Source organism: Macaca nemestrina, chromosome 12 (assembly GCF_043159975.1).
Source record: "Macaca nemestrina isolate mMacNem1 chromosome 12, mMacNem.hap1, whole genome shotgun sequence".
In the NCBI taxonomy this organism is placed as follows: domain Eukaryota; kingdom Metazoa; phylum Chordata; class Mammalia; order Primates; family Cercopithecidae; genus Macaca; species Macaca nemestrina.
The window spans coordinates 13,575,336-13,598,588 of NC_092136.1; the positions used below are offsets into that span (position 1 = coordinate 13,575,336).

At 38.7% G+C, this 23,253-nt stretch overlaps 2 protein-coding genes across 6 annotated transcripts in view; one reads left to right on the forward strand and one right to left on the reverse strand.

Annotated features, from left to right (window-relative positions):
* LOC105464631 (membrane-spanning 4-domains subfamily A member 4A-like) overlaps positions 1-23,253 on the forward strand; it is a 356,637-nt gene that overhangs the window by 139,822 nt on the left and 193,562 nt on the right. For all 5 annotated transcript variants that reach the window (XM_071074542.1, XM_071074541.1, XM_071074540.1 and 2 more), the window contains 3 exons: positions 600-689; positions 1,731-1,892; positions 3,324-3,399. The gene's annotated coding sequence lies outside the window, so the exon portion shown is untranslated. The remainder of the gene's footprint in view (positions 1-599; positions 690-1,730; positions 1,893-3,323; positions 3,400-23,253) is intronic.
* On the reverse strand, positions 1,701-12,515 carry LOC105464623 (membrane spanning 4-domains A5). Its single transcript, XM_011712653.3, has 5 exons — positions 12,260-12,515; positions 11,285-11,413; positions 9,742-9,798; positions 8,270-8,422; positions 1,701-1,847 (listed from the first exon to the last, which is right to left on the reverse strand). Exons 1-5 carry the CDS (start codon positions 12,410-12,412, stop codon positions 1,737-1,739), a joined length of 603 nt encoding a protein of 200 aa, XP_011710955.1. The 5' UTR covers positions 12,413-12,515; the 3' UTR covers positions 1,701-1,736.

Below are 23,253 nucleotides of genomic sequence, written 5' to 3' on the forward strand. Positions count from 1 at the left end.
TATTGCAAATAGTGCTGCAGTGAACATACAGGTTCATATGTGTTTATGGTTGAACGATTTATATTCTTTTGGGTATGTACCCAATAATGGGATTGCTGGGTTGAATAGTAATTCTGCTGTGAGTTCTTTAAGAAATTGCCAAACTGCTTTTTTTACAGTGGCAGAACTAATTTACATTCCTCCCCACAGTGTATAAGCATTCTCTTTTCTCCACAACTTGCATCTACTATTTTTTGACTTCAAGACAACATTTAAACCTACTTCTGACTTACAAGCCCAAGACTTTGCACCCTTAAATATATCTCAAGCCTCACACATCTGTACATCATTCAGTTGCCAAGTATTTTTCATCAGAACCTAACTTCACTGGAAGTAAACAAAGTTACTTATTTTTCCTGCCGTGTTGTATCCCTCACCTTCACACATGCACCTATAACCTAAGCTGCTTCCAGCAAATAGCAGAAATGAAAGCCCGTTACTTAGTTTTTTGAGTCTGCTGAATTTTTTTCTATACCATAAACAACATAGGATTATGGGATTTGAATTTAGGGACCTTGACTCAAATCCTCTTTCTAAATCACACTCCTTTTGTGTTTCAGAAAAGCTAACCACTTTGAGCTTCAATTTTTATGACTATGACAAAAGACATACCTACCCTGAGGACTGTCAGGACAAGTGAGATGATACAGGTAAGACCTCTAATGCTTAGGAGATATTCAGCCAGTGAGAGGCAATACTGTATAATGTAGTGGTCCTCAAAGTGTGGTCTGGAATTTCCTGGGGTCCTTGAGATGTTTGTAGGTGCTCTCTAAGTTCAAAACTATTTTTATAATGACACTAAGACCTTATTTCTCTTTTCACAACTTTATAGTGGTATACTCCATAGGCTATAGAACATGAGATATCATAACAGATTGAATGCAAAAGCTGTTAAGAGAACCCAGAGGAAAATAGTCCCTTCCGAACTTTTCTTGGCATTGGAATTAAGACCTTGGATTCTGGATCCAACTGCCTGTTGATATTATGACTCTGCCATTGCAAACTTCATGACGTTGAGCAAATTATTTACCCGCTCTGTGCTTCAGTTTCCTTTTCTGTAAAATCGGTATAATGATACAATTCACCTCCTAGGATTTTTGTGAGATTAAATGAGTAACACCTATATAATACTTAGAATGATGCCTGGAATATAGTAGTGGTTCCACCGATATTTGCCCTCATTATTTTTACTATTGTTACTATTCTAGTTGATCAGCTCTTTAACATTGAAGATCTTGCAGCATTAATGTAGAATTTGTGGGCCAAACCATTCCACCAACCAACTCATCTTTCCACACACCATTGGAGTAGGAGCCACTAGGTGGAGTCTCTTAGTGAAATCAGCAGGAGATGTCATCAACCAGAGAAGTTAGACGACTGGGTCACCCCAGGCCTTGGGCTTTGGTTCCTATCTTTGCAACACCACATTGCTGTCCTTTAGTTGAAAGAATGCATGACTAACAGAGGTGACAACACCAAGGTGACCATTTGATTTGGGGAGAGGGACATATGGCATTGCCAAGAGGCAGAATGTGCTTTATCAGTCAAAATGTCCCCAGAACTCCCTCGCTTGAGCCACTCCCCTTTGCTTCAGATAGTTTCCAGCCTTAAGATTCTATGTGTCCTTTGGCTTTTCCTTACAAGCAGAAGTCATTGCTAAATAATATTTTAACACATCTTTATTCCCACAGTGCTAGTCAACAACATTGTTCACAATCACAGTCCTCTGAGTGGCACCCCACAATTGAGAAGGGCAGAGAAATTAATAATTCAATAATGCTGAAAGTCATCAATGCAATCAAAATTCCCTGTAACAGAAGAAGAAAAAAAAGAAGAGTCATGATGTTAGCAGGGTAATGGTTTTTCTGATTATAATAACATAGCAATGTCCAGATAATAAAAGCTTCCCCATATATCTCAAGTGTATCTGATGCTTAGGAATCAAATCAGTGAAGGATTATGAGAGGATACATCTATTTTAGTATAGGATAGCATAGCATAGCATACCATAGCATAGCATAGGATAGCATAGCATAGCAAAGGATAGAATAGCATAGCATAGCATAGCATAGCATAGCATAGCATAGGATAGCATAGCATAGGATAGCTAGCATAGCATAGCATAGCATAGCATAGCATAGCATAGCATAGCATAGCATAGCGTAAGATAGCATAGCATAGTATAGCTAGGATAGCATAGCATAGCATAGCATAGCATAACATGGGATAGCATAGCGTAGCACAGGATAGCATAGGATAGCATAGCATAGGATAGCATAGCATAGCATAGCGTAGCATAGGATAACATAGCATAGCATAGCATATTATCTTTTTAGAGAAAGGCATATAAAATAATACATTTTTGATTTATGTATGTAGGAAATAGTCCATTTTATAAATACATAAAATGCAAAGAAATGCATATATAAAAGGTAGTCTAATGAAGGGGAAAGAAAGAAGGTGAAGAAACAGGAAAAAGAATTAAAAATAGAAAAGAAAAAGAGGGAAAAAAGAAAACTATTGGCTCAGAAAAAGAGAAAGCAAAAGAGACATAAGCAGTATAGGCTAGTAGTTCCACCATTTTTGTTTTTTTTGAGATGGAGTTTCACTCTTATCACCCAGGCTGGAGTACAATGGCAGGATCTCGGCTCACTGCAGCCTCCACCTCCCAGGTTCAAGCGATTCTCCTGCCTCAGCCTTCCGAGTAGCTGGGATTACAGGTGCCCACCACCACACCCGGCTAGTTTTTGTATTTTTAGTAGAGACGGGGTTTCACCATATTGGACAGGCTGAACTCCTGACCTCAGGTGATCTGCCCGCCTTGGCCTCCCAAAGTGCTCTGATTACAGGCATGAACCACCATGGCCTGGCCCCAGCTGTGCTTTTTTCAGTCATGGCAAAAGACCTTCAAAATGTTTTGTATTTTGGCACTATGAGCACAAATAGAGATGCACATCTCCTCAGTAGCCCAGAGACTGCACATCTGCACTTATCAGTTAAAGTTTGCAGTCTTCCGAGAGCTTTACTTTATACTCAGGTTGCAAAGGTTAATATGGTTAACATCCTCTCCTAAAGCCTTATTTGTCTACTATATTTTAACTATAGGTTCAGTAGCTGTTTTACAGCCACATGGTTTTTAATGGCCACATAATAGTTCATGGTGTGGTTTGTCACCATTCATTTATTCTTTTGTGACAGGAACTGACTGATTTCCTCTTTCTTTCTTTCTTTTTTTTTTTTTGTTTTGTTGTTTTGTTTTACCGCTCTGAACGATGCTGCAATAGCATTCTTGTACATGTACCCTTATGTAGGTGGTTTAATTGCTGTAGAGATAGACATCTGGATCTGTTTATCAGTCAGGTAAGTAAATGTTGTCTCCTTGCTTCCCAAAATGGCAGTGACATTGCCATTCATTGTTAAATTAATTGACCTTTCCCTGACTATTAGTGAATTGGAGCATTATTGTATGTTTGGCCATCATAGTTTCCTTTTTGTAAATTCCTTCCTCATATTCTTTATCTTTTAAAAATTTTGTTCTTGACTTTTCTTGTCAGTTATATGCACTCCGTATATAAAAACATGAAAATGTTGCTGTTATCTGCTTTAAAACTATATTTTCCATTTTTAACTATAGCAAAGTTTATATATAAAGAAGTGTATTTTAGCTGGTTGTGGCAGCTCATGCCTGTAATCCTAGCACTTTGGAAGGCCGAGGCGGGTGGATTGCCTGAGTTCAGGAGTTTGAGACCAGCCTGGGCAACATGGTGAAACTCCGTCTCTACCAAAATACAAAAAATTAGCTGGGCATGGCGGCATGTGCCTATAATCCCAGCGACTCTGGAGGCCAAGACAGGAGAATCGCTGGAACCTGGGAGACGGAGGTTGCAGTAGGCTGAGATCGCATCACTGCACTCCAACCTGGGCAACAGAGTGAGACTCCATCTCAAAAAAAAAAAAAAAAAAAAAGAAGTGTATTTTATCTCTTTTTCTTTCCACGTCAAGATATATCACATTTTTATTACCCCAGTGATAAAATGTGTCCCTTCCCAATCAATCCTCTTGTGTCCCTTCCCAATCAATCCTCCCACCCCACTGAGAGTCAACCACCCTTCTGATTTCTAGTATCATATAAATTTACCTGTTTAGTTTTTATCTGAAATTGTTTGCCTCAATATAACAAATTGAAATTCATTCATGCTCCTCTGTGTGTCAGTAGGTTGTTCTTTTATATTGCTGAGGAATATTCTACTATTTGAATAATTAACTTGTTTTAGCCATTCTGTTGTTGATAGAAATTTGAATTCCTTACCAGATTAACTATAATGAATAGGACTGCTATAAACATTTTTGTATGTATCATGAGACATAAAGTAGGTGTATGATTAACTTTGTTAAAAACCACCAAATAGTTTTTCAAGGTAGTTGAACCATTTTCCATTTTCCATTTCCACCAAAAGGGTCTAAGAGTTCCAGTTGCTTCACATTCCTTCCAACATGTGGTATTGCCGGTCCTTTTAATTAAATTGATTCTGGTGTGTGTGGAGTAGTGTCTTATTGTGATTTTAATTTGCATTTATGTGATGATTAATAATGTTGAGCACGTTCCCACATGCTCACTAGCCATTTATCTATCTTTGTGAAGTACTTGCTCAAGTCTTACTGTTTTTTTGGCCTTTTTATTATTGATTTTCAGGAGTGCTTAATATATTCTGGATGTGGGTCTTTTGTGAGAAAGATATATAGAGAAAGAGGAAATTTTCTCCCTTTCTGTGCTTTGGTAGTCCATTTTATTTATTTTATTTTTCCCCTATGGTTAGTCCATTTTATGTTCTATCTAAGAAAGCTTTGTCTACTCCCACGGTCGTGAAGATATTCTCCTGAGTTCCCTGCAGCCCATCCCCTCAAGCTTTATAGTTTAGGATTTCACATTTAGGTGTATCGCTGATTGACGTTGGAATGTGAAATCAATTGTGTACTTCTGGTATCCACTGACTTGGCCACGGTTTATTATATATAATGCTGAATTTGATTTTTTAATATTTTATTTCAGATTGCTTCACAAAGTTTACAAGATAGAATTACCTGTAATTTTAAAATATTTTATAATGTCCTTATCATGTTTTCATGTCAAACTTGTGATAGCCTCACACAAATATTTGTGAGTTGAGAAGTGAATTGAAAGTATTCAGTTTGGTGTTGTTTCTTTTCTAAATGTTTGGAAGAATTAGTCTACTCCTGCAAGGCTTTGCTTTTTCTTTTTAGAGAGAAAGTTTTAAATTATGTATTTGATTTTTTTAGATATAAGACCAGTCGGATATATACATTTTTTCCTGTGTTAGTCGTGGCAAGTGGTTTTGCATAGTTTATAAGGAATTTGTCAATTTCATCTAAAGCATCAAGTAATTTTTATGTTAATAATTTCCTCATATATTCTTGGCTATTGTATTTATAGTGATACACCTTCATTTCTGATAATGATAGCTTGTGTTTTCTCTTTTTTCTTTTTAAATATCTAGGAGATTACCAATTTTATTAGTTTTTCAAACATCCATATTTAGCTTTATTTTATCTTGTCTATTGTTTGTGTTGTATTTCATTAGTTTTTATCTCTATTCTTTGTTATCTCTATTATAGAATACTATATCTCAATTCTTTCATTTTCTTTATGTTTAATTTTTTAATCTAACTTCTTGGTATGAATATTTAGATAATTTATTTTTAGTCTATTTTCTTTCCCAATACTTGCATTTGAGGTTATAAAGTTTCCTCTAAGCATGCTTTAGTTGTATCAATTTATATAAATATTTCTATTATTTTGTTTTTAATATATTTTTTATTTCTATTGTAAATTCTTTGAACCTTGTATAACTTAGAATTTCAAAACAGTTTTGGGACTTTTTTTGCCTTTTTAAAATTGACATTTAATTCAGTTCCATTGTTTTCAGAGAATATATTGTATATGATTTTAATCCTTTGAATTTTGTTGAGGCTTGCAGGCTCAGCATATGGCTAATTGTTGAAAATGCTCTAAGTGAAATCGTGAAATCTCTCAAATTTGTCAGCTGTTTTTCACTTTCATTGTGGTTTTTTTGTTTTGTTTTGTTTTGTTTGTTTTTTTTTGAGACGGAGTCTTTCTCTGTTGCCTAGGCTGGAGTGTAGTGGCGCAGTTTCGGCTCACTTCAACGTCTGCCTCCCAGATTCAAATGATTCTCCTGCCTTAGCTTCCCGAGTAGCTGAGATTAAAGCCACCCGCCACCACGCCCTGCTAATTTTTGTATTTTTAGTAGAGACAATGTTTCACCATGTTGGCCAGCCTGGTCTCGAACTCCTGACCCCAAGTGATCTGCCCCCCTTGGCCTCCCAAAGTCCTGGGATTACAGGCCTGAGCCATCGTGCCTGGCTATTTCACTTTCATTTCTGAAGAACATTTTCACCAGGCCTAGAATTTTGGATTGGCATTATTTTTGTTTTAGCAATTTAAAGATGTAATTCTATTGTCTTTTCACTTCCATCAGTTAGTTAGATAGGAGGAATAAGTTCAAGAGATCCGTTATACAGCGGGGTGCCCATAGTTAATGACAGTCTACTGTATTCTTTTCTTTATTTTATTTTACTTTAAGTTCTGGGATACATGTGCAGGACATGCAGGTTTGTTACACAGGTATACATGTACCATGGTGGTTTGCTGCACTTATCAACCTGTCATCTAGGTTTTAAGCCCCACATGCATTAGGTATTTGTTCTAATGCTCTCCCTCCCCTTGTCGCAGTAACCCCCAACAGGCCCTGGTGTGTGATATTCCCCTTCCCTGCGTCCGTGTCTTCTTTTTAAACTTTGTTCAGCAACTCTCCTTTGCTGTTTGGGGGCAGGGTACTTTGTATATCTTTTTGTCCTTACCTGAAGAGCGTCGTAGCCTATCAAAGACTTAGTTTCATATGGAGAAAATCTCTTTTAAGTCTTTATACCTTGAATGGACGTGAAACCTTGACTTCCTTCTCTTTCAGTCCACATGGGCCAGGGATTGGATTGCAAATCAGCATCACTGGCAAGTGGGTCTGAAGACATGAGCAGCTTTCGTGCTCTTCAGAATTCCACTTGTAAATTTCAGGTTGCAGGCTTTCATCGAAAAATGGGTTTAGTAGTTTCAGCTGAACTTTCAGCTTTTTAACACCTTTAAGGTTGTTTTTTTTTTTTTTTTTAATTTTTTTATTATTATTATACTTTAAGTTGTAGGGTACATGTGCATAACGTGCAGGTTTGTTACATATGTATACTTGTGCCATGTTGGTGTGCTGCACCCATCAACTCGTCATTTACATCGGGTATAACTCCCAATGTAATCCCTCCCCCCTCCCCACTCCCCATGATAGGCCCCTGTGTGTGATGTTCCCCTTCCTGAGTCCAAGTGATCTCATTGTTCAGTTCCCACCTATGAGTGAGAACATGCGGTGTTTGGTTTTCTGTTCTTGTGATAGTTTTGTTTTTTTTTTAATAAAAAACCTCTGTTTTCAGAGAAGAGCTGATTCACGTAGCCATACTTAACCATTACCTAAATCAGTCTCCCTGTTTTCTGCACGTTAGTCCTGCTTTCTGTGGACCTGGTGCATTCAAATGTTAAGTATTTCTTGGGCTTTGCCTTAAGAAATATCTTCTAATATGACCCCCAACCCCTTTGCCTTAGATGGTGGGTTTTCAATTTCCTCAGCAATTTTTGATGTGTTTGGTAACTCTCTTTTTCTCTCCATGTGGCTCAAACCTTTTACATTCGTTTACACTAATCTTAGTGGTATTTTGGAAGCAGCTAAAATAAATGCCCCTTTTCAATCTTATCATGCTTTATCAGAAGTTCAGCCCGTTAAAATCAAATCAAGAACTGTAAAAACACGCCACTGTGATTCTAATGTACATATAGGACTATAAACTACAGCCATACTGCTGTACCTTTTATTTTTAGTGTATCATTTTCTATTTGTATTATACTGATTTTTGTATATGTTTTATCTCTTGTGCGCCTGTGAATCCCTAAAGGTGGGAGTTATAATGGGTTTATTTTTTCTCTTCCACAATGCCTGGTATAATATCTATCAAATATTATGGATTTCATAAATGTTTGTCAATAAAAGAAAAGACATGGGTGTCCACAACATGATCTGAATGGCGCTGATTGAGTGCTAATAAATATTTTCTATTAAGCCCTTTACTTCTCACTCTATAAATGCAACATACTTACCATGAACAGGACAGTAACAGCATTACACTGACTATTTTGGTGAGAATAACCACAGATGTAGTTTTGATCTAGCATGAAACCAAATGTGAGGAGAATGATTCCAGCTATTGCTCCCAGGGCACTAAGGAAATTCATTATTCGGGTCAGTATTATCTGAAATAGAATAAGAACATAACAATGTGACTCAGGCCCAGCCTGTACTACAAACAAAGCAATGAGTGCAGAGAATGGAGAGCAGGATTTTACTCACAGCATCTTAATGCCATGAGGCAGCTCTGTGGTCCTATGCGAATTGCTTCACATCTTTGGGCTTCAGGCCCTCATCTACACAATGAGGGCATCCTGTGAACTTTTAATAACCTTCCCATTCCCCATATTCTATGCCTAAGTTAACTCTCATTCAGTTGGGAGGAAAGGTGTGCCTGTAACGATTGCAGTTTGATTCTCTGGTGAAAGTCATTGTCTGTTTACATTTTTGTTTTCAGGCTCCTATGTTTAATTAAATGCTGCACTTCTCTGCCATTTTTAATTTCTCCCTAAAATGACAAACGAAGGATTTTCAGTCCTTTTCTAAAATCATGTATTGGCCTAGTAATATTTCATGTCTTCAATTCTTTGAGTAAAGTAAAAATATTCTACTTATAATTTATCTATACCTTTACATTCAGTAGCACTGTATTCTTTATTTTGAGATTCTGTTTATGGTTTAATTAGATTGTCTACAGTTTGCCTTTCATGTGAGTCAAAGTAGTGCCTGTCAAAGTGCCTGGAATGCTGTAAATACCCAGAAAACAAAAAAGAATGAATAAGTAACTGGAATATTGAAATAATTCTACCATTAATTGACTGGGAATTTGGACAAGTTATTTAACGATTGTAAGCCTCAGTGTCTTCATACACAAAATACGAGCTAAACCAGATGACCAGAGAAACTTTCTCCTCTGGCATAGTGGGTTATAATTCTAGGAAAACATGAAGCAAATGCTGTTTATTGGTATCAATACTTGAGAGTTTGTGGAATTATGGTGACTCAATGATTTTACAAACTTTTTTCAAGGCCGGGATAAATTATTTGAAAGTTATTTATTTTTAATAAAGTGGAAATAGTGAAAATGTAACTCATTACTCTTTTGTGTGTGTGTGTGTGTGTGTGTGTGTGGTGGAGTCTTGTTCCATTGCCCAGGCTGGAATGCAGTGGCATGATCTCAACTCACTGCAACTTCCGCCTCTCGGGTACAAGCAATTCTCCTGACTCAGCCTCCCGAGTAGCTGGACTACAGGTGTGCGCCACCACACCTGGCTGATTTTGTATTTTTAGTAGAGATGGGGTTTCACCATGTTGGCCAGGCTGGTCTTGAACTCCTGACCTCGTGATCCACCCGCCTCGGCCTCCCAAAGTGCTGGGATTACAGGCGTGAGCCACCATGCCTGGCTACAAAATATATTTTTAATAAAGTAGAAATATAACTCACCAGAGTTTCTGTGGTTTTTCTTTTCAGTGCAATTAGGAAGGCTCCAGAATTAATGAACTGTTAAGAGGAATAAATACATTAATGATGGCCATGTTTAGCTGATGTTGAGTTCTTACAGAATAGACTTCTGTGCAATTCTTTTACATGCCTGCCTTCTAAGTTCGCACACTCCTCAGGGCAGTGAGAAGGGTGAGTTGCTTTATATGACTTTCCGCAAATGGAATAGTGGACGAAACACTGGTCTGGAAATCCGCTTTAGCTCTATTTATTTGAACATGAACATTTTTTTTTTTTAACCATACAGGGCTTTGGTTTGCTCATCCATGTTCCTTTTATAGCTATTGTGAACTCAGCTTTGATCTCATGACAAAGGGATGTCAAGTCAGTTTACAATCATTAAGATCGAATTCCATCTTACTATAATCCAGTGTATTCTCTTGAATGGGAACATAAGGTGGGGTTGTGGTGGATGTGCTGGTAGTTCTTAAAAATCTCCAAGATCTTTCTTGGAAGTGGGTCACACGTGGTGGCATTGTTGCCTAGTGGACATTTCAAATCTGATTACAGCACATCCATGTTTACATTTCTAGCCCCTTCATGGGCATTTTCTAGCCTCATCCCTCCACCCTCACTCCCTGTGCTGAACTCTTATAGTTCACATAATAGAAAATGCTCTCCTATACCTTCAGCCTTTGCTCATTTTTCTCTCTTGGCATGCAACAAGGCATCTCTAATCCTTACACTCAGGCATCCCAACTCCCATCTTCTGTGTGTGTCCTCACCTGATTAACCATTCACCCTTTAAAACTCATTCAAGCTGGAAATGTCTCTGGGCATTGTCCCCTCTGTTTTGTTGGTGCCTTTCCTATGGAGGCAGCCCCTGTGTCTATTCTCCCTCATCACACCCTATGTTAATTGTCTAACTCCTCACTCAACTGAGGCCTTGAGCTCAGGGACTGCTGTCTTTTCCCTGAATCCATTACCCTGCCCATGCTCTGGCACTAAATTTTAGGTCCTAAGTTAATGTTTATTGATTGTGACTAAATTGGGCTTGATAAATACCTCTCTGCAGTTTAAAGGTGTATCTGAGAAACCCTTCCCACTGCACTTCTGTAAAGAATAAATTGCTCCTTCATCTCTGCCTGCATAAGCGCTTTCTGCACCTCTGTGATAATATTTATCACACTGCCTTGAAGTGATCTGTTTACGTGCTCTCTTGCTAGACTGAGAGGTCTTTGGGGGAGAGGCTCACTGCCTTTCTCTGGGTATCTGGCTTATAATAGATAGTAACTAATTTTGAATGAACGAATAGCCAAATAAACAACTGCAAGCCTCAAAAGAAATATTCCCAAAGGAACTTCAAGACCTAATGATGGAATATCAGTGACTGTGATGAACAAATGGGGAAATCATTTCAACAAGGTTAGTTTTTTGCACTTTTGAAAGCATATCATACAACTGGATCTAGCTTATTTCATTGCAAAGAATTCCCTAACATCCTCGTTGGCATGGCTTCAAATTGAACTTGATTGACTCTACTCACCAAAACAGAGCCCCAGAATGGATATCCTGAAAGAAATATAAAGGGAAACCTTGGATATGGTTTTAACAAGGTGAAAAGGAAGATAACTCCAAAAGAAAAGGTCATAATTCCAAACAGGATCTGGATAGTCTGCAAATAGAGGAAAAAGTCATGGTGAGGAAAAGCCAAGTGATAGTTTCCCTTCTGTTTAGAAGATCTTCTTTTGGTTAAAAGGATTTGGCAATTACTCTCTTTGGTAATTAGGGAAAGAATAATAGAAGTCCCTTTGTGATGCTCCTGGGTACTTTCTTAATTCCTCTATATGGTATTTGGTGAAGGGTAAAATGATCTAAATCAGTGCTCGTGAAAATGTGATCCACGGATTGGCAACATCAGGATCACTTGGGAGCCTGAAATGCGAACTATCAGGCCCTATCCCATACTTACTGTAACAGTCTCCAGGTGAGGCTGGGAAATCTGTGTCTTCATAAGCTCTTCAGCTCTTTAGCCCATAAATGTGAATGTTTGAGAAACACTGAATTCTAAATGAGTATACCAGGCTGGCCCCAAGCAGAATTGACCTGGAGATGGCCAATTCTCTGAGCCTGTGACACCAGGCAGTGGTTTGACAAGTGCTGGGGAAGACTAATGAGGACAACATACAAAAATGGAAGGTGTACAACGTGTGAGTCTATGTGCTCTGCTTTCTTCTTCTCAGCCCACCTTCTCAGTCTGAGGAATCTCATTTACTGCCATAGCAACTATCACTTTTTAAGGAGGTGAGTCCTAAATGATAGCATGTTTTTGTCAAGTCCAGACCCGTGTGATTCGTTCTTGTCAAACATCCTCTCTCAAATGTCCCACTAACACTCTATATTCACATATTCTTAAAGAAGAATTGGAATGGGCTCCTACCTTCAAACATGTGCCAAGAGATAATTTTCTTGGCCTTTCCCCTGCCTCAGTAGAATATACATAGGGGCAAGTCTTACTTACCCCTATGATTTTCATTTTTGTAGCAAATAATTTTTGCAAGGGGCTTTGAGTCGAAAAGGTGGTGGTTGAAAGTTCTGTGGATTCATATTCTGAAGCAGTGATTTCTGGAGGAAATACCAGAAACACCGGACTGTGTGCCATGCTTGAATCCATGATGTTGTCGGTGAAAATGTGAAAGGAGATTATTTAGTTGGTACTTCAGCCTCGACCATGTTCTTTTCTTGTGCTGAGGCTGCCTGGAGCACTGGAATTGTTCGCTTTGTCTTGGAATTATAGAACCATAGAGTCACAGAGTCATAGAATCTCAGGACGGCTGGAGATCCCAAGACGGCCCTAAGTAAAATGCCTGGGACTGGGGATCGGACAACCCGACAAGTAGTCCTGGTTAGTTAGGGGTTTACTGTGACTTTTGGCAAGTCACATCCCCCTTTCCTGGTTTCTGATTCCTCATATGTACATTGACCAAATCGGACTAGATGGTCTACATATAAAGACATTTTAGGGACCACACACGGTGGCTTACGCCTGTAATCCCAACACTTTTGGAGGCCGAGACGGGCGGATCACGAGGTCAGGAGATCGAGACCATCCTGGGTAACCCGGTGAAACCCCGTCTCTACTAAAAAAAATACAAAAAACTAGCCGGGCGAAGTGACGGGCGCCTGTAGTCCCAGCTACTCGGGAGGCTGAGGCAGGAGAATGGCATGAACCCAGGAGGCGGAGCTTGCAGTGAGTTGAGATCCGGCCACTGCACTCCAGCCTGGGCGACAGAGCGAGACTCCGTCTCAAAAAAATAAATAAATAAAAATAAAAAAGTAGCCGGGTGTGGTGGCGCCTGCCTGTTGTCCCAGCTACTCGGGAGGCTGAGGCATGAGAATCACTTGAACCCAGGAGGCGGAGGTTTCCTTGAGCAGAAATTGCACCACTGCACTCCAGCCTGGGCGACAGAGCGAGACTCTGTCTCAAAAAACAAAACAAAACAAACAAAACAAAAAAGGACATTTTGGTTACCAAATGGCAACTAGATACACATTTATTCCAGTTCCATATCTTCAGATACAGGTAGAACGCAAAACCTCTCAGGCCACGGAACAAATTAACCACTTCTTAAAGTATAGATAACATCCATTTTTCCTGTCACTTTGTGGTTTTGCCACCTGATTTAAGTAGCTTTAGCTGTGTAATAAAACCCTCAAAATGTAGTTACTTCCGGCAACCACCATTGGCTTTTGTTTACACACCATGGGTCCTGGGTGTGGTCTCTTATCTGAGCCTGCTCAGCACTTCTCTACTAGGCTCTCTTATGCAACTGTGGTCACCTGGTGGGGCGTTCAATTCCGTGAGTTAGGATGGCCTCAGTCGTGTGTCTGGCAGTTGGCAGACTCTTGGTTCTCTTCCAATTCACAAATACTTTTCAGACCTCTGCTGAGTCATGTGTGCTAATGTCATATTGGCCAAGCAAATTTCCTAGACAACCCAGATTCGAGGGGTAAGAAAATAGGCCCCCTAATGTCTTCATGGGAGGATCTGTACTTCCATTTTGAAAGGACAAGAATGAAGGGAGGGGAACAATTTGTGTCTATTTTTAACTGTACCTTGTCATTTTCTGGTGTTTTCTATTGAGATCAGGTCTTCCTTAATTGAATCTCATGATATGACAGCCTCTAGCCACTTGCCAGTTAGAATATTTTAAAAGGCCACCCCTCCCTCACAATTTCTTTTCTCTGAACATATCCATCTCTTGTTCAATTTTCTATGGACGTTGAATCATAATGGTGATTATCCTTCATGAACATCATCTGATGTTGTGTTAGCATTCCCTAAGTTAAGCCCCCTATGTTGCAACATACTTTTATAAAACACCATTTCACCCTCATTACTCAGGTTTTAGCTTTGCTCTAGACCTTCCTCAGTTTTTGTTTTTTCTCCCTCTAAGCATTATGACTAGCACAGTGTTCTAATAGCTATCTGACAAATGGCAGAAATATAACTTTAATTTTTATTATTCTTTAATTCATGCAAGCTAATTCTGGCAATGCAGTGAAAGACTTACTTTTTGGAGAAGAGAAACCTAGAATGAACCCCAAGCTCTTTTATTTACTAGTTATGGGGTCTAGGCCAAGTTATCTATTAATTTACATATTTATTAAAACATTACATTTCTTTTGTGAGAATAAAAATTGTTATACAGTTATCATGAGTGAATTTTAAAGTACCCGGAATGCAGTAGATGCTAAGTAAATTGTAGTACTAATAAAAATAAGAGTAATAAGTATTATTTCTCTTATTGTTGCCATTTTTAGCATGGTGAGCAGATACTTTGTCTTGCTTTATGTTTGCATTATTTCCAAAGTTCATTTTTGTTGATTCTTTATCGGCTAAATGTATTTCTATGAGCTTAGCTATAACTCTGGAAATGTCACACTGAATCAGTGCAGACATTATTTTTTTATTCATTTATTTTTATTTTTATTTTTTTTTGAGACGGAATCTCACTCTGTCGCCCAGGCTGGAGTGCAGTGGCATGATCTCAGCTCACTGCAAGTTCTGCCTCCTGGGTTCACGCCATTCTCCTGCCTCAGCCTCCCGAGTAGCTGGGATTACAGGTGCCTGCTACCATGCCTGGCTAATTTTTTGTATTTTTAGTAGAGACGTGGTTTCACCGTGTTGGCCGGGTTGGTCTTGATCTCCTGATCTCGTGATCCGCCTGCCTCAGCCTCCTAAAGTGCTAGGATTACAGGCATGAGCCACCGTGCCTGGCCCCAGTGCAGACGTTATTTTACAATTTCTCCATTTCAGGGTGGCTGTGGGACTCCATGGCCTCCTGCTAATAAATGCCCTAGGCCCCTTTATACATTGATGACATGTATCTGTTCACTACTTCAACAATTTTTCATACCTCAGATTTCTTCTTATTTTCCAATCTGCCAAAATCTACTCTTTTAGTGCAAATTACTCTAGTCTTAAGGTGGTTTATGGAATAATATGTAATATGTTTGTATTCGTTAATGTTCTGAAATTCAGCCTTAATTTCAAGCTTCTTATTGCTAAGTATTCCAGAGAAGTTATGATGATCCAAGGAATCCAAGTTCTCTGATTCACAGTCAATGGGATTAAGCCTTTCCTCACAGCCTCTCATCTGATGCCCTTGCTGGAAAGTTCCAAGAAAAACACTCTATATTATTTCTCTTATTCTTCTGTTACTGCAGCTGAAAGTCAATTTTCTTTGTTTTTAAGTTTCTCTTATTTTCCTCTGTTGCAAAAGCCCTCCTTTAAAAAGATCCATATCCATACCCTGAAGAGAGCAACTCTGGGAGCAGAATTAGAGCAGTCAACTGTTGTGGCCAGATGTCACCTGCTTAGGAGTCCCCAAAGATTTTTTTGTTTTTTAAAATTATAAACAATAATTTTTTTTGTTTTTAAAAATTATAAACAATAATTTTTTTTGTTTTTTAAAATTATAAACAATAATTTTTTTTGTTTTTTAAAATTATAAACAATAATAGTGTCTTTAAATCTTATTCCATGAACGATGGTAAATCCCAGTGTCACTCTCAATGTCTCCAGACATTTCTTGGAAGGTGCAGGTGAATATGAGGGAGGGGGAGCCGCTGGGACTTCTATCGTGTGGCGTGGTCTCAAGCTCTGATTTTCTGCATCTATTGAATTCTTAGTTTTCTCTGCATGTCTGGGCTTCTGTCTGTGTTGACTGTTTTTCTCACTGCACTGTCCTGTTAGTTTTCATCCTGCTTCTTCACTACTCTAAGGTAGTACTAGCACAATCTTACATGTATAGCATACTTTAAAAATAAGATTAGAAGACTATTCTACAGAACCTACAAAGGCAGCACCAGGGATTTCCTACGGTATCTTCTGACATACACATTCTAATTACTGATTTCGGACTTACACGTAGGTATTAGATATTCCCTTTGTGACTACCTAGGAATTTTATGTTTAAAGAACAAAAAGATTATTTGTTTCATTGTGGTCCGGTGGGATTTTGATGCCCTCACTCCCTTTCCCAATTTGCAAGAAGAAGACGTGTATATTAGTCTGCTTAGGCTACTATGGTAAATTACCATGACTGCTTCATTTAAACAGCACAGATTTATTTCTCATACTTTTGGAGGCTGCGAATTCCAAAATCAAAGTGTCAGCTAATTTGGTTCCTTGTGGGATCTCTGTTCCTGGATTGCAGATGACTGCATTATTTCTGTCCTCACATTATCTTTCCTCTGTGCGTACACAGGCATGTGAGCACGCACACACAAAACGAGCAGGAGACAGAGGCCTGGTGTCTTTTCATATAAGGACACTAATCCCATCATGAGGGATTCACTCTCATATCCTCATCTAAACCCAACGGCTTCAAAAGCCCATCTCCAAATATCATCACACTGTGAGCTAGAGCTTCAACAAATGAATTTAGAGTGGGACGCAGTTCACTCAATAGCAGGGAGAAAATTTCTATAATTCAGAATAAAGAGAGGTACTTTGGAGGCATAAACTAGATCAAGTTTATGCCATAAGAAGTAATACCGACTAGTAAGAGAATTTGTTTTATAGATGTTTTATTATGGAACAGATTTGAGCATCTACTCTGTGACAGATATTTTAAACACTATACATCCATTAATTATCCAACCTTCTTGACAACCCGGTGCTGAGTACTACTCCTATTCATATTTTATAGATAAGGAAACTTAGGCACGGAAATTTTAAGAAAGTTTCCCAAAGTATCCCAGCTAGTAATGGTGCTGGGTCAAAATTATGATCCAGTTGCTTTAGATTTACATTCCATGTACTCAATTTGATGCTTCAGAGCTTTGCCTTGAGAACTAAAGCTTTCTCCAGTGATGCCTAAAACTTTAAGTCTCTGACCAGAAACTCCACATTTGAATCCTAGGGTAGGTTCAGAGAAGAAAAAAAAAATCACAGGGACCACAGGGAAAGAAAGGTGGATGTGTGTATGTGTTAGTGGGGGAAGCAGAGTGAGAGATGAGAATTTCCAAATGTCCAAAGAGTACCTTGTGAACTGATGGAGGATATTATGGCTGAAAAGGAGATCTGCACTTTCCTTAGGACTCTTTGTGTCTGGGTACTGTTACTCACTAACAGTAACATTAGCCTTTTAGAAATGTGATGAACCTACATGCCTTTCTAGGCATTATAACCACAAGTGAGAGATTGCACAAATGTAGATTATTATTTTCCAGAGAAGATCTCTGGATCCGTGTTTTAAAATAATACATTTTTGTTCCTGCTAATGCCATATCTCAGTGAGGACTTGCTTGGTATACATTTGCATCCCAGCAACTCCTCTGATCTATGCAGGTGATTTCAGTTAAGACTCATTCCAGATTGTGGCCACAAGACTGTGAGTATACATGAGATACGATGGTTAACTTTATGTGTCAATTCAACCGGGTCATAGACTGCCCAAACATTTAATTAAAACATTATTTTTGCTGTGTCTGTGAGGGTGTGTATGGATAAGATTAATATTTGAATCAGACCTATGGTGTGGGTATGGGCTAGTTGATTACGGTGTCCCTAGAGGTAAAATAGACAGAAATACTTTTAAATTATTCCTTGATCTATATAAGCAGAAAAGTTCTAGGTCATGTGAATGAAAACCTAACCTGACTCATAAAAATAGAGACTCATAGCCCCTCAATCAATTCCCAGACCTGAGCCAGTTTACAGACCTTCAATAAAATTTACAAACCCAGAAAGAACTCCTTGAATTAAAGGGGAGACCAGGTCTCCTTGAGGAAGGACTGGTGCATTACCAAGAATTTGTACTGTTAGTCTTTCTCACAGCCTTCCTCAAAGGGACCTGCAGCCTTTTTCCAGGGTACTGAGCATTGGGGAAAAGGAAATAACCAGACCCCTCAGGGACTACTAGACACGGACTCTGAACTGATACTAATTCCAGGAGACCCAAAGCATCACTGTGGCTTACCACTCAGAGTAAGTGCTTGTGGAGGTCTGATGATCCATGGAGTTTTATCTCAGGTTAATCTCACAATGGGTGCAGTGGGCTCCCAAACCCATCCTGCGGTTATTCCCCCAATTCCAGAATGCATAATTAAAATAAATATACTCAGTAGGTGGTAGAATCTCCATATTATTTTCTTACCCTGTGGAGTAAGGACCATTACGGTGGGGAATACCAAGTGGAAGCCTCTAGTACTGCCTCTGCCTAGGAAAATAGTAAAGCAAAAGCATCACCACATTCCTGATGGGACCACAGAGATTAATAAATCCATCAGTAACTAAAAAGATGCCAGGTTGGTGACTCCTAATACATTCCTTGAGGGGTTACAGAGATTAATGACACCATCAGTAACTTGAAAGATGCAGAGGTGGTGATTCCCACAACATTCCTATTCAACTTGTATGTTTGGCATGTGCAGAAGACAGATGGGTCTTGGAAGATGACAGTGGATTACCAATTGGAGGGGACTCCAATTGCAGCTGCCATACCAAATGTGGTTTCATTACTTGAGCCAATTAACACATCCTCTAGTACCCAGTATAATGTTATTGATCTGATAAATGCCTTTTCTGGATAGCTATTAGCAAAGACTACCAGGAAGTTTGCTTTCAGATGACAAGGCCAGCAATACACATTCACCGTCATACCTTGGGAGTATATCAACTTTCTAGCTCTATGTCATAATTTAGTTCACAGGGATCTTAATTGCCCTTTTCTTCCACAAGAATATCACACTGGTCCATTAGATTGACAACATTATGCTGACTGGACCTAGCAAATAAGACATAGTAACTACTCTAGGTGTATTTGTAAGATATTTACATGCCAGAGTGTGGGAAATAAATCTGATAAAACCTCAGGGTCTTGTACCTCAGTGAAATTTCTGGGGATCAAATGGTGTGGGGAATATTGAGAATCTCTTCCAGCATGAGGATAAGTTGTCGCATCTGGCTTCCACAATCAAAAGGAGGCACAGCATCTAATGAGTTTCTTTGGATTTTGGAGGCAACATATCCCTCACTTGGGTGTGTTGCTTTGGCCAATTTGCCAAGTGACTTACAAAGCTGCTACTTTTGAGTAGGACCAAAAGAAAAGCCTTCACAACAGGCTTCCATGTAAGTTGTCTTCTGCTTTAACCATACCATGCAACAGATCCAATGGTGCTTGAAGTATCAATGGCAGATAGGGATGCTATGTAGAGCCTCTGGTAAGGTAGGCTTCTATAGGTTTATTGCTGAATGTTGGAGCAAAGCCCTTCCATCCTCTTCAGATAACTGAAAGGGGTTACTGTGCTGGGTGGGGTGATTGTTTCTGATGACTAAGGGGAAATTAGACCACCACTCCACAATGGAGATAAGGAAGAGTATGCTTGGAATATAGGACATCCCTTCATGCATCTCTTAGTATTATCATGACCTGTGATTAAGGTCAATTAAGAAAACTGCAACATCTCAATCCAGGCAGGACCACTAATTGTCCAGGCTTTTCAGGAATGAAGGTTTGGGTCATTCTACCAGATGAAAAACCATGGACAGCTAAGGTGCTTGCTGAAGGCAAAGGGACTACAGAATGGGTAGTAGAATAAGGTAGTTATAAATACCAGTTATGACCACATATCCAGTTATAGAAACCCCCTCCACACACACACACACACATACACACACAATCTTTTCCCTCTCATTCTCTAATCATGTAACCTAAGGCATGTTTATATTATAGTATTAAATATTGTTAACTTTACATCATATGATTTAAATCATAGAAGTTGCTAGACAGTAAGGAGAAGAGTAAACATCATTCACAGACTTTACCCTTCTTCTGAGAAGAAGTTGGTACATTTACAGTTGTATGCATGACAGTTGTAACATATAATGAAGAATTATGACCTTTTAGTCTTTATTTGGAGATTAAGTATGGCTTAAGGAGATGCATATGAGTGTGAGGTTGACAAGGGATGGCCTTTTGATGGTTAATTGTATGCACATCTTGATTGAACCATAAGTGCCCAGATTTTTGGTTAAATTTTATTCTGAGTGTGTCTATGAGGATGTGTCTGGATGAGGTTAATATTTACATTGGTAGACTGAATGGATGGCTTCATTTAATCTCTCATTCTTCCGTTACTGCAACTGAAAGTCAATTTTCTTTGTTTTTAAGTTTTTAAGTTTCTCTTATTTTTCTCTTTTGTTAGAGCTCTCCTTTAAAAAATCCATGTCCATCCTCTGGAGAGAACAATTCTGGGAGCAGAGTTAGTGCAGTCAACTGTTGTGGCCAGATGTCACCTGCTTAGGAGTCTCCAGATCCTCTAGTTTTCTTTTTTTTTTTTTTAAATTATAAATAATAATAGTGTCTTTAAATCTTATTCCATGAATGGTGGTAAAACCCAGTGTCACTTTCAATGTCTCCAATGAGGGCCTAAGTAAAAGCAAAGCCTGAGCAAGAGAAAATTTGCTTTCTCTGCCTGTCTTTGAGCTGGGACACTGGACTTTTCCTATCTTTGGACTAAGACTTGAACTGGAATTTAAACTCTTGGTTCTGAGGCCTTTGGACTTAGACTGGAACTATCCCATCAGCTCTCCTGGGTCTCCAGCTTTCAGATCTTGGGACTTCTCAGCCTTATAATCATGTGAGCCAATTCCTCATCTATCTATCTATCTATCTATCTATCTATCTATCTATCTATCTATCTATCTATCTATCATCTATCTTCTATCTATCTTCTATATGTCTATCTGTATCTGTCTGTCTATCTATCTAATCCTCTTGGTTCTGTTTCTCTGGAGGACCCTGATTAATACACCATACTAGAAAGAACTGACTATGCCCCTTACTCTTGCTCCAGCCTGTGCCTCTTCCTCTGTTTTGTTGATGGTAATGATGTCTCAGCCAGCTAATCTTTTAAGCTAGAGAAGATGGTTTATTCTTCATTTTCCTCAATTCTACACCTCTAGTTCCTGTCCCATCATGACAATTTTACTCTTGAGTTATCATTTTAGTCTCTACTCTTCTATACATCCCTAGATCACTTAGTATCTCTTTCTTCACTATATCAAGACCTAATTGACTCCCTGCCTCCATCTTTCTTTCTCCAATTCATCCTCCACACTGCAGCCACAGTAATCTCTTTAAAACACCACTCAGTTAGTTCCCACTTTAAAAGTCAAACGTGTTTCTAAGAAATTTGGAAAACATTAATTTTTAAAATTATGTGTATTTTTCTGTGTGTACTATTTATGGGAGCCCACAGTCTTTCCTGATTGTGGTTATCTTCAATGAGAAAAGGAGCAGAGAAATTTAAGGTTATTAATCGATTTATCTTAAAATAGGTTATCTTGGATTATTTGAGTAAGTCCAGTGTAATAAAATGACTCCTTAAAACCAGATACAGGAGAGGGAGTCAGATTTGGGTTTGAGAAGACTTGACAAACTGTTACTGGGTTGAAGATGGAAGGGATCACATGAGAAGGAATGCAGGAGCAGTTCTCAGCTGACAGCCAGCAAGGAAATGGGAACCTCAGTCCTGCAGCCACAAGGACTGGATTTTTCTAACAATGGATGAACTTTGAAGAGGAGCCCAACCCCAGAACCACTGCTCTGGCCAGTCCTCTGATTTTAGCCATGTGATATTCTGAACAAATAATTTAACCAAACTTTCCTGGGCTTCTGAACTGAGAGGTAATAAGCTTGTTGTTTTAAGCAGCTACCTTTGTGGCAATTTGTTATGTAGCAGTAGGTAACTAATACAAGGAGATACGAGTAAGATTCCTGCCATTTTGAGCAAGATTTGACTTTTTTTGTGCCTTAAAGACTCTATTACTCAGCTTAGACTACCTTCTAGCCAAACAGCTCCATGCATTCCTTGCCCTAATGCGGGTTTTTCTTTTAGACCACAATCCAGTTGAATATTCAAATTGGAAGTAATCTACACCATGATTTATGGACCAGGCTCCATTCTCTAGCGACTCAAGATCTTGTGGATCCTAGATTCTCTACATCTGGCCAGTGTACAAGGGAAAAAAATATTGTAGAAATAATGCTGGCAATTTTAGGAGTCAAACTTTACATGATTAGGCTTAGAAGATTGAGGTAACTGATAGCTTTTGATAGCACATGATTAGGCTTGGAAGATTGAGGTAATGGATAGCTTTTGATAACATAATTTCCTTTGATGACAGAGGATGAAATTATGTATCATAAGAGTTGAGAAATTAGAATCAGTAAATGCAGGCATAAAGAAGGGAGCTGAAGCTTCACTCAATACAATACGTTATGTCATATTTTCTATTATGACATCTGCATCTCTGTTCTTCCCTAATTTCTACTTTCCTATCTCTAGATATCTCTTAATCCCTCCCACTCCATCTGTCACATTCTGTATTCATTGCCACATTCTACCTCATTAACAATTGAACAAACTCAGTCCATATATCCTCAACATAGATATGAGGAGGGAGGGTAAATAAGAGGATTGGAAACAGCAAGACAGGGAAATGGGAGAAATTGTTGTTTCTTGCTGACTCTTTTGGTTCCTGAACCCTTAGAGAGCCTTCACAGACTTCCCTGTGGTTGATTTTCTGAACTCCTATAATGCCAAAAGGAGGAGATGAAAAATACTAGGATCACACCAAAGTAGGGCCATTAGATATTAAGTTATAAGATGAAATCGTGATTATAAACTGAAGCACTAACTTTGATGACAAGGAGTATACATGTGAATTATTTCTTCACATACATAAAGTGATGGTACAGTGTTAACATTTGGTTTGTTGTCATTTTATTTTAAGTAAGAACAAATTGAGTGCTCAGCATGCCCTTCATTTTTTTGTAAGCTAATTAGGTAGCAACCACAATTGAGTATGCAGGTTGGAGGTGACAATATTGTTTTTCCCTAATTTAATTCCATTAATGGGGGCAGTGAGGCACTTGGGTAGATTCTGCATGTTAGTCAGAGTCTTCAGATTGCTGTTGCTCTTTTGGATCACATGAAGTA